The following is an 11,006-nucleotide window of genomic DNA, read 5'->3' on the forward strand; positions in this document are numbered from 1 at the left end:
TGAAGATAGGTCAAAGTCAAACTGGAGAAATTTGAAAATAGGAATTACACGTTCAATTCAAGCGCCTTTGCGTTGGGTAAGTTGGCCGGCCACAAAACGTCAGGAAACAGGGACAACAGACTGGCACCCCATCAATTATTTCCCCACAAAAAATAACAGGTATAGCATGTGACGGGAGAAGAGCCTGTAGTAAAGCTTAAGCTAGCGTGCATTTTTTTTTTTGTCTAAAAATGCAAACAACAAATTCTGGGGCTTCACTCTTTCGACAAACGCTTGCGGCCCAGATGGTGGTGGCTGGAAACCGGTACACAGGACAAGCAGCGCTCCATGTTCAGATGGCCTCCGCTTCGTCGCCGCCCCCGACAGATTAAAGCTATCATCTATCTTACGTGAATGATCATCTTGTTCAAGAGATCCTTGTGCTCCGGAAAATATTCCAGCAACTCAGCTTTGGTCACCCACGCATGGTCCTCGCACCTCCTGATGTCCAAATGCGTGGTGCCAATCACTTGCGACTTGAAGAAGAACCGCTGCTAGATGCATACAACAGGATTAAGAGACCATCGGGTGACACTGCGTCAAAACTAATATGTCGATTGCTTGACAAAATGCAAGCAAGTCTTCTTTTAATCAATGATACGCGTCCTATGCCTATTCTAGTACTAGAAGAAGAAAAATGGTGAACCAAGAAATACCTTGAATGGTGAAACAGTGGAATCCTCTTTTTGTTCAGTTACCATGTGAGCCATTGGAGCGTTGCCAACAAAATATGTATTGTCAAGCCCGCCGAGAACAGATTTTAGGGCTGACTCGGCACACTGAAATCAATACACAAAATATGAATACGCATGATACTATGAAACTACAATTTTATACTACCAGAAATTTATCAAATAATATAAGGAAATAAACTGGAAGTGAACTAAAGCATGGATCATCTAATAAAAATAAGAAGGCTTTTTTGGGAAGTGCATACCAAACGCAAAGAGTCTTCATTTTCATAAACTTTTTCTGGAAAATGCCAAACAGGCTTGCCATCAGGAGCCCCAAAAGTTTTGCCGTACAGGAGAAGATAGAGCTTATTATCCAGAGCTCGTTGTAGTGACCTACAGAAAACATTGGATTAGCAAAAGTTTACAGTGTTATACTCACAGAGCAGCATTGTCATGAAAGTTGGTTCACAATATATATATTTGAGTTTCAGGACATGATGGAGTGTTTTGCAGGTAACACAAAATATCAAATAAGATACTGCTGTATGAGGTATGTCTACAATCTTCGGGCTAGGAATGAGTAAAACATAAAAGAGCTATCCAGGAATACTAAAGATAAAATTATGACAACCATGCATATATTTATAACTGCTGGTGATGTGGACAGGATGGTATCGGTTTGCACAGCAGAAGGAACAGTGCAGACCGCCCTTCCTATTTTCTCAACTATGGGCAAAAGCCGACTATACCACTCCATCACCAAGCTTTTCTTCGTTACGCTTGGTAAACATGCTTTCAAGGTCCATGCCAAACACACTTGCCCATCTTACCCAAATCCAAATGGAAACAATATGATCAAATCATCCTTTCTTGGCTACCTTGGTCTCCATTGAGATCTCTGATATAATATGAATATTGATGTGACTGCCAAAACAATTAAGGAGAACTACTCTCACAGCAACAAGGATGAGTCACATTGGCACGCTCACATCCAAGGACACATTGCCACAAGTTAAATGGTGCTAGCCAAGCAGCCGCCGTTGCCAACCTTCATCGAGGTGCTTTACTCAAGGAACATGTCACATGAAAGTGAGTGCAACTCGATGAACCTTAGGAAGGCCGACAGCCTATGGCAGAGGCAGAAATATAATCTGTGGGGTCAACCCTGAAACTTCCAGCCTTCTAAGGAGGGGAGACTAGCTAAGTGCATAGAAGAATTGTTAGAATAATCACCGAGCTATTCATACAAGTATATGGTGATAGTGCACAACGCATCAAAGCGGATTTGGCGTGACAATGGTGTATCTACCATGATTTACTATACCATGCTCCTACTGACATACATCAAAGGCCAACAAACCAAAGTGCAGTTACATAATTACAAAGGAGAGAGAGAGGGGGGAGGGGGGAATGAAATCCGAAAACCCTAGAGGTTTAGGCCTAGGCTATAGAGGAACAATAACAACAATCCTTAGACTTCAGGCTGGGCTTAACCACATGCACCAGCAGAGAAAACACTTCTTTGAATCTGGACACCCAAGAAGGACAGGATGGCGGCACACTTTGAAAAAGCTCATATTTTCCTTTCTTTTAATATACCTTCATCCATCATAGGTATAGATACACCTAGATTGACCAGGACATTTAGCTAAATTCAAAGGGGATCTGGTACACAGGTGTATCTAAGCCTATGATGATCAAAGTACTTGTAGTATTCAAAACAGTTCAGAGTAGTAGTGTATAAATGTAAAGAAACATGCAAAAAAATTGTACAAACTGACTTGTACAGTGCTGTAAAAAGGAAAAAAAGATTTCACTGTAGCAGCAATTTTTGTCTTCTTTGTACAAAACAATGTACAGGTCAATTTGCATAGTTTTGCATGTACTCTTACATATACATCTACTAATGCTTGTGAAGCGTTTGAATATTTTCTGAATTGCACAAGTACCTTAATCCATCATAGGTGTAGATACAGCTAGGCTGACCAGGACATTTAGCTACAATGAACTGGTGGGTTATATAGTAAGCTTACAAGCAAAGCTCAACTAGATCTATCCTAATTCACAAAGGTTGTGGAGGTGAGTCACAGCGTGCATGTGACACAGACAACCCATGAACAGTAGATGGCCATGTTCATACACTACATACGTAACATGCGTGTTGGATGACTTGGCTTGCTGCACTTGCCTCCATGTCATGCATTAGGATAGGTCTAGGTGCTACCTTCACTTGTGTGTCTATGCACGGACATGTTCAACATAGCATGTATCACAGGCATGCTAGGTGACATGGCTTGCTGCACTCCCCTACACAATTGTCGTGCATCAGAATAGGTTTAGTTGTTAGCTTCATTTGTAAGGTTTGTATGCACATGTACTTGTATACTGAATACAATAGTGATTCACGTTGCAGATTTTCCACTCCCTATCTTATCACTCGGCCTCAAGATTTATGGTGTACCTCTTATTGCTATCTTGACAAATACTCCCTCCGTTCCTAAATATAAGTCTTTTTAGAGATTTCACTGCGGACTACATACGAAGCAAAATGAGTGGATCTACACTCTTAAATATGTCTATATACATCCTTATGTAGTCCTTATGGAGATCTCTAAAAAGACTTAGATTTAGGAACGGGGGGAGTATAATGTAATGCACACTTTCTCGGCTAATGGCTATCATATCAAGCTTTACATTACGTGAAAGATATAGGGAGAGATCGAGCCAAGTGGCAAACAAAGGACAATGTAATTATTATACTTCTGCCATTTGACATATTGGCGAAGGGCGGGCCTGGTGCATGGTACAGTCTCTCCACTTGTGGCCTGGAGGTCCTAGTTTTGAACCAGCCTTCTTGCAGAATTATTACGCAAGGGTAAGGCTGTCTAGAAATTCCCTTCCCCAGACCCCACATTGTGTGGGAGCTGCACTGGGCACGCCCATTTGATATATTGGCAAAAGTGGAAAAGTGCCTAGGACATTATCCCTGAGAGCATATTTGCAGCGCAGTAAAGAAACTAGCACCAGTAAAATTAGTTGGAAGCTCGGAGATCACAGGAGATGGATACATGTGTTTTGATGCTAGCAACATTGATAGCATATAAATAGAATGGGATGGAGAGAGGAAGAAGGGTGGTGAAGAGAATGACAGTTAAGCTGAAATCAGCTCCGATACCATGCAAGTCAATATGAATGTCCATTCATGCAGCTGAGGAGAGTAAGAAATCATAAGTGGGCACGTGTTATTTGTGTTACTCTAGTAGTGACAGATAATGAATGTGCATTCATGCAACTGAGAAGAGTAAGAAATGGAGAGAAATAGGGTCATGTGGATATGTTTGTACCCCAGGAAAGTACATGCAATTGTAGCCGATACAAGGTCACATAGGCTCAAGCATCCATGCAGGTAAGGCATGGAAACACTATCACTAGCAAAAAAGGAAAATGATGACAAGAGAATATCACCAACATGATACTGTGGTTTCGGCCTTTAGAATAAATAGTTCATTAGAGTTAAGGTGAGAAACAAAAGAAATAAGCAAAGAAAGCCTGTTAACGGCATAGAAGGTACAGGGAATGAGAATCTGGAGCTACAACCTTAGAATGCAGTGCATGTTCGAAGGGCAAAACAGACTAAGCAAAAAATAATATGTACTAAATCACATGCATATCTATATGATACTATCAATAGAATTAGAAACATTCAGGACAATGTGCAATATAAGTTAGCACATGCTTGCATAACAAGAGTGTAACTGACACTGACAATAACCACAAGAAAGTATGCACCCAAGCAAGCTAAGTTATGAAATAAAGTGACAGGAATGGAAGCTGGAAACTTACTTCCTGTCATTTGCTTTGTCAGCTTCTGTGATTCTTGGAGCAGGCACATAGTCTATCTGATAATCACCCTTGCCCCTGCACACATAAACAAGCATGTTTCATGTACTACATAATGGCAACTGAAAAGACAATAATTGAATCAAAGCCTGTCTGCACATATTCCACTGCCACATTGAAGTTGTTGTATATTCACAAAAGCCTATTGTGATCTATGTTATGGAGCAGATGATTTTGACAGTAGGTACAATTTCTGATCATGGGGATTCTGCCAAAATCATGCTTCATTAGCATGGAATGGGACCCAAATCCTTTACTGATGCTCCTTCTAAGAACCATCACAGATCTATGTGAACAGACAGAACATTTGCGTGCAAGTTCTATTTCATGGATCTAATTTGACCATTGGATTCTAAAAATCATGCTTCTAAGAACACATGGGATTCTATCTATATTTTTGCCAGTTTTGGGTCAAGCATTGTTTACTCACTAAGAAGTTGCAACTATTGGCATTGCTTGTACAAACTACTCCATGTATCAACTTCCAATTGCTCCCCACGTTTACCTGGTAAATACTAATTGTAAAAGCTGCATGGCCAGTGTTGTTCATTTTGCACACGAAACAAGAATAACTATTCCCCTCTCCTTGAAATTCCCAATCTATTATGATACAAGACTCTTGTGCCGGCATACTCAATCGTATACTGCCCACAGGCACAGCAAAGAAAATATGCTACCCTTACCCAATAATGCACTTAACCTATTATAAACTTCAAATCTATAAGCGAGAAATGACCGATGTGCAAACAAAAACATACAAAGAGATCGCAAAGCGCGAGGGCGAAATGTCACCTCGCGTCCGCCTTGCCTAGGACATCGTCAGGGTACTGCCGCCTGTACTGCTGCCTCCATCGGAACCTAGCAAGGGGAAGAAACCAAACCCCGCGCGGAGGACGACATCAGCCCCGAGCAAACAGCAGGCGCCGCAAAACTAGAGGGGAGACGGGCGGATCTGGAGTACGAGAATTCTTGGAAGGCGTAGACGACGGGGTGGATCTTGGGGATGACGACGGGGAGGCGCTCGAACACCACCGAGGCCACGATCTTCCCGTCAGCCCCTTCCTTCGCGGCCGCGGCCGGGGCTGAGGACGAGCTGAAGCCCCGCGGCCACCGGAGCGACCGGAGGTGGAGGCTTGCCGGCGATCGCGGCAGCATCGTGTGGGGTGGGAGGGGGGCGTTGGGGTTGGGTCGCGCCGCAAGAAGGGTGGGAGGAAGGAGCCAGTGAAGAACCCTGCTTAAACCCGGCTCGTGGGCCGGCCTTGTGCTCTCCTCCACGGGCCGCATCATTTCGCATTTGATTTGGTACACGCCTGGGGCGTGTTTGGTTCCTGCACCAGGCCCGGTCTGGCTCGCGCGGGACGCAAACGGACCGATTAGTTGTCTGCTTTTACTTCTCTAAAAAAAAAAGTTGTCTGCTTTTACTGTTTGGCCTGCATGGCACGAACCTTAAAGCATTCCTGGGCCTGGCTCCTTGGAAACGCTCGAATCGGCAGTTTCTCCAGGGTCAGGCCCGAGCGGTGCACGTGGGCGGCAGCGGCTGCACGCGCGTGGCCACACTCGAGAAGCCGCGTTGCTTCCCGAAGCGCCGGCAGTTATTAGCCTCACCGCCCCTCACCGCTCCCTCTCCCCACTCTCCCGCACTCTCATAACTCTCACCGGCGGCGGCGGATCGGAGGAGAGCAAGAAGACCACCGGACTCCATCACCGGCGAGCGGATCATCACCTGGCCCGCAGCAATGGCGGTAAGCACCTCTCTGTTTGTCATGCACTACTTTTTCCCGTTCGCCCGGCGATAGATTCGATCCACGGTGGAGAGGGAAATGGGGAATAGAGGGAGATAAGCATGGCAGTTCATACTAGTTCATACGAGTTCATACTACTTCATACTAGTTCATGCAAGATCGGAATAGAGGTAGATGCGGATGGAGTAGAAGGGGGATTGGCGGTACACAAGGGACACCGGCTAACCGTGGCGGCCATCACGGGCGTGCGGAGCGGCGGGTCGAGTGGTTGGCCTTCACATTCTTGTTCATCGCCGTGCGGGGCGGCGGGTCGTCGTCGTCGTCCTCGGCGGAGTCGAGGTCGATCTGCCAGGTACGATGGCCTGGCTCCGGCGCCCTCGATGGCATCTGCACCAGTTCTTCCTCCTCCTTAGGCTCCCCGCCGATGACCGCCGGCGGCACGATTGTCGTCTCCCAGTACACTGCGGCACGGTGGTCATTAGGAGCCCAGTAGTTCTTGTACTTGGACCACTTCTTCTTCTGTTTAGCGTCCTCGAAGACGGCCTGATTCATGGCCCAGTGAATGATGTCGACTTCCATCGCGCCTTTCGTTGGGTCAGGAATCAGCGTCTTCAGCTATTGTGCAGTGGCCCTCATGGGCACTGCATAAGATTCCTTCTGCATGTCAGGCATGGAGCCGAAGTTCGAGCACACCTCCATGGTGTTCTCGAACTTGGTGCGGTCACCAGCCGACCACCCGAGGAAGAAGGCCCTCCAGCCAATACCCCAAGGGAAGGGGTTGGCGTTGGAGCTGGAGCTAGAGCTCATGGCGATGGAGAGGAGGAAGGTTGACAGTGAGAGAAGAGATGGGATGGGTAAGTAGTGGTGGGCAGGGTGAGTAAATATAGGGGCGATGGAGAGGAGGAAGAGTGACAGTCATGCCATTTTAACTACATGCTCTTCAATAAGCCATGAACTCTGTGATGTGTCTGACTCCATGAATTGTGTGCAGATCGAGGAGAGCAATGAGATGGGCACGGAGGTGCTCCCTGCCGTTGACAACAAGGGCAAGCAGCCCCTTCATCCAATGCCCGAGGTTGTGCTGCCGCCCACCACCGAGGAAGAACCAAAGACGCCTGAGGTTGGCGATGACGAGCGCATGGAGGAGCCCCCCAGCAACAAGCGCTGCAACTACGGCCACTACCATGAGGAGGATGGCCCAACTCACTTCTGCAAGGTCATCCTTGCACCGAAGCTTGAGTGCATCCCATGCCCTTGGACTTCACCAAGCACTTCGTCGCGGTGCTGACGGAGTTCAAGCTCAGGAACAACATTGGCTGCTCCTGGAAGGTGACGGTGAAGCTGATGAACGGCAGGGTGACCCTGGATCAGGGTTTGGCCACCTAAGTAGCCGTTCATCAAATCAAGATCGGCTACATGGTGACGTTCAAGCTCCTAACTCCCGACACCCTCAAGGTCATTATCTTCGACGACGATGGCATTGAGGTCGTCAACAAGTGCGGAAAGCACGACGAAGCCTTCGCCGCCAAGGACTAGGGTCGGGGCACCTCCTTCCTAAGTACTATTGAGTCTACTTTTAACTGTTTATGGTTTATGCGTTGAACTGTTATGAAGTGTGGTACTGCTTATCTAAATATGTTGTTAAGTAGTTGATCCTCTGTTTATGCTCTGATCTGCTTATGATGTGTACTACATGGTTGTGCCGAAGTGTGCTGGTAACCTCACCAACTAGCCAAAGAGGCTACCACACACCAGGCGTTGCATACAACCAAACACCATGCCTTGGGTTTGTCACTAACATGCAGGCAACCAAACACCAGGAAGTGTGGTTCAGCCCATGCAGGCAAGAGGGCATGCAGGCAACCAAACAACTTGCAGATGGTGCATTTGAGGCTGCATTTGCATAGCCAGGCTGAGTTGAGAAGGCTATGCAATGCAGCTACTGTAGACTACGGCAACCAAACACGCCCCTGATGAATTCCAAGGGGCGCAACTCTTCGAATCCTATATAGTGAAGCTATATTATACTACCTCCATTCCTAAATATTTGTCTTTTTAGAGATTTCAAGTGGACTACCACATACGGATGTATATAGACATATTTTAGAGTGTAGATTCACTCATTTTGCTCCGTATGTGGTCACTTATTGAAATCTCTAGAAAGACAAATATTTAGGAACGAAGGGAGTATGATACTCCCCTTGTATTATATTTAGTACAGGGTACATGGCTATATATATATTGGTACAAACTGACTTAGACTAGATATTACAAACCGACTTGGACTAGGAAACTTGTGATCCATGGAATAGTCTAACATCCCCCGTGGTATCAACGGGAGGCTCAATGACGTTGAAACTGAAACGTATGTCTTGAAATGGCTTAGTAGCAAGTCCTTTCGTGAAGATGTCGGCGAATTGAGCCGTAGTAGGAACATGGAGTACCCGAACATGTCCAAGAGCCACCTTCTCTCGAACAAAGTGAATATCAATCTCAATGTGTTTGGTCCGGCGATGCTGAACAGGATTTCCAGACATGTAAACAGCTAAAATATTATCACAATATACAATAGTAGCCTGCTCAATCGGTCGGTGCAGTTCTGAGAGCAATTGACGAACCCAAATAGTATCAGCGACGACATGTGCCAAAGTATGATACTCAGCTTCAGCGGACGAGCGGGAGAACGTAACATGTCTTTCTGAGGACCAAGAAATCAAATTGTTACCTAGAAAAACACAAAAACTAGATGTGGATCGTCGAGTGTCTGGACAACCAGCCCAGTCTGCATCAGAGTGTGCGGTGGGAGAATGAGGAGTGGACTTGTTGATGTCAAGACCATGATCAAGAGTACCTTTCAAATACCTAAGATCAAGAGTATACTGACATTGGGAAAGAAAAAGGCAAGAAGAATCACGAAGAACAACAATGCCCAAAAAGTGATGAAGAGTACCAAGATCAGTCATGGAGAATTCAGAATGAAGAAGGGTAATAATATGATCTAAAAAGGTTTGAGAAGATAGTATTTAAAACCAGAAACATTTGCAATAGGTGATGTCCATAAATCACAATGTATTAATTCAAAAGAATAAATACTAGAAGAACTAGAGGAGCTAAAGGGAAGACACACATGTTTGCCTAACTGACAAGACTCGCAAAACAAAGAATTGTGGGAATCATGATTACATGGTATGGAAAATTCACTAAGCATAGATGCTAAAACAGCAGGGTTGGGAAGACCCAAATTACGATGTCAAAGGTCGACGGAGGCTACCATGGATGTAGGAGGAGCGGCGACAGGAACACCATGAAGAGAGTAGAGTTCACCGGAGCTATTAAAGTGGGCGATCTCGGCCTTGGTCTAGTAATCCTTCACAGACAAGCCAAAGGGGTCGAATTCAATGGAAATGAGATTGTCGCGAGTAAATTGGTGAACAAAAATTAAGTGTTTAATAAGAGCGGGTGCAACAAGAACATCACGAGGAAGAAGTGGTTTAGTGGGAGAGGGAAGTTGAGCCTTACCTACATAGTATATGGGAATAGATGAACCATCACCAAGAGTAATGGAAGGAAACGTAGGAGTGCAAGAAGAAAGGAAATTACTTGATGCAGACATATGACTAGAGGCACTAGAATAAAAAATCCAATCCGTACCTGAGTTTCCTTGGGCAGCAAAGTTGTTCATGGCCTAGAGAAAGGCGGTTTGATCCCAGCTTGGCGGTGCAGGTGAGGTTGGTGTGGGTAGCAACGGCGGCTGATATGCCGGTGAAGGAAGGAGAGCCGACGAGGGCATGTATTAGTAGAGACTTCCATCAGCAGGAGAGGGCGAGGGAGCACCGTAAGGAGCATATGATGGAGCGGCATGATATGCGTTCGCCGGCTGTCGAGGGGTGAGCAAACCATGGGCACCAGTATGCGGACGAAGGCCGGGTTGCCAAGCACCGGTGTAGGTGTTGGGGAACGCAGTAATTTCCAAAAAATTCCTACGCACACGCAAGATCATGGTGATGCATAGCAACGAGAGGGGAGAGTGTAGTCCACGTACCTTCGTAGACCGTAAGCGAAAGTGTTATGACAACGCGGTTGATGTAGTCGTACGTCTTCACGATCGACCGATCCTAGCACCGAAAGTACGACACCTCCGCGATCTGCACATGTTCAGCTCGGTGACGTCCCACGAACTCATGATCCAGCAGAGTGTCGAGGGAGAGCTTCGTCAGCACGACGGCATGATGACAGTGATGATAAAGCTACCGGTGCAGAGCTTTGCCTAAGCACTGCAACGATATGACCGAGGTGGATTATGGTGGAGGGGGGCACCGCACACGGCTAAGAGAACAATGATCAACTTCTGTGTCCATGGGGTGCCCCCCTGCCCCCATATATAAAGGAGCAAAGGGGGAGGACGGCCGACCCTTGGGGCGCGCCAAGGAGGGGGAGTCCTCCTCCTCCTAATAGGAGTAGGACTCCCTCTTTCCTAGTCCAACTAGGAGGAGGAAGGGGGAAGGAAGGAGAGGGAGAGGAGAAGGAAAGGGGGGGCACGCCCCCTCCCCAGTCCAATTCGGACTCCCTATAGGGAGGGGGCACGGCTGCCCCTTGTGGGCTGCCTCCCCTCTTCCCTATGGCCCATGTAGGCCCAATAGTTCCCCCAGGG

General features: G+C 46.5%; 1 protein-coding gene across 2 annotated transcripts; it reads right to left on the reverse strand.

Moving 5' to 3' along the window:
* On the reverse strand, positions 1-5,832 carry LOC119338334 (39S ribosomal protein L46, mitochondrial-like). 2 transcript variants are annotated; one of them, XM_037610625.1, is made up of 6 exons: positions 5,575-5,832; positions 5,406-5,471; positions 4,557-4,631; positions 977-1,106; positions 696-818; positions 1-533 (listed from the first exon to the last, which is right to left on the reverse strand). In XM_037610625.1, exons 1-6 carry the CDS (start codon positions 5,766-5,768, stop codon positions 381-383), a joined length of 741 nt encoding a protein of 246 aa, XP_037466522.1. In that variant the 5' UTR covers positions 5,769-5,832; the 3' UTR covers positions 1-380. The 2 variants fall into 2 exon arrangements, with proteins under 2 accessions (XP_037466522.1, XP_037466523.1); XM_037610626.1 differs by having other exon boundaries at positions 1-530; positions 5,575-5,829.
* Positions 5,833-11,006: the final 5,174 nt, after the last annotated feature.

The sequence above is a fragment of the Triticum dicoccoides genome, chromosome 7B (genome assembly GCF_002162155.2).
Source record: "Triticum dicoccoides isolate Atlit2015 ecotype Zavitan chromosome 7B, WEW_v2.0, whole genome shotgun sequence".
Classification (NCBI taxonomy): domain Eukaryota; kingdom Viridiplantae; phylum Streptophyta; class Magnoliopsida; order Poales; family Poaceae; genus Triticum; species Triticum dicoccoides.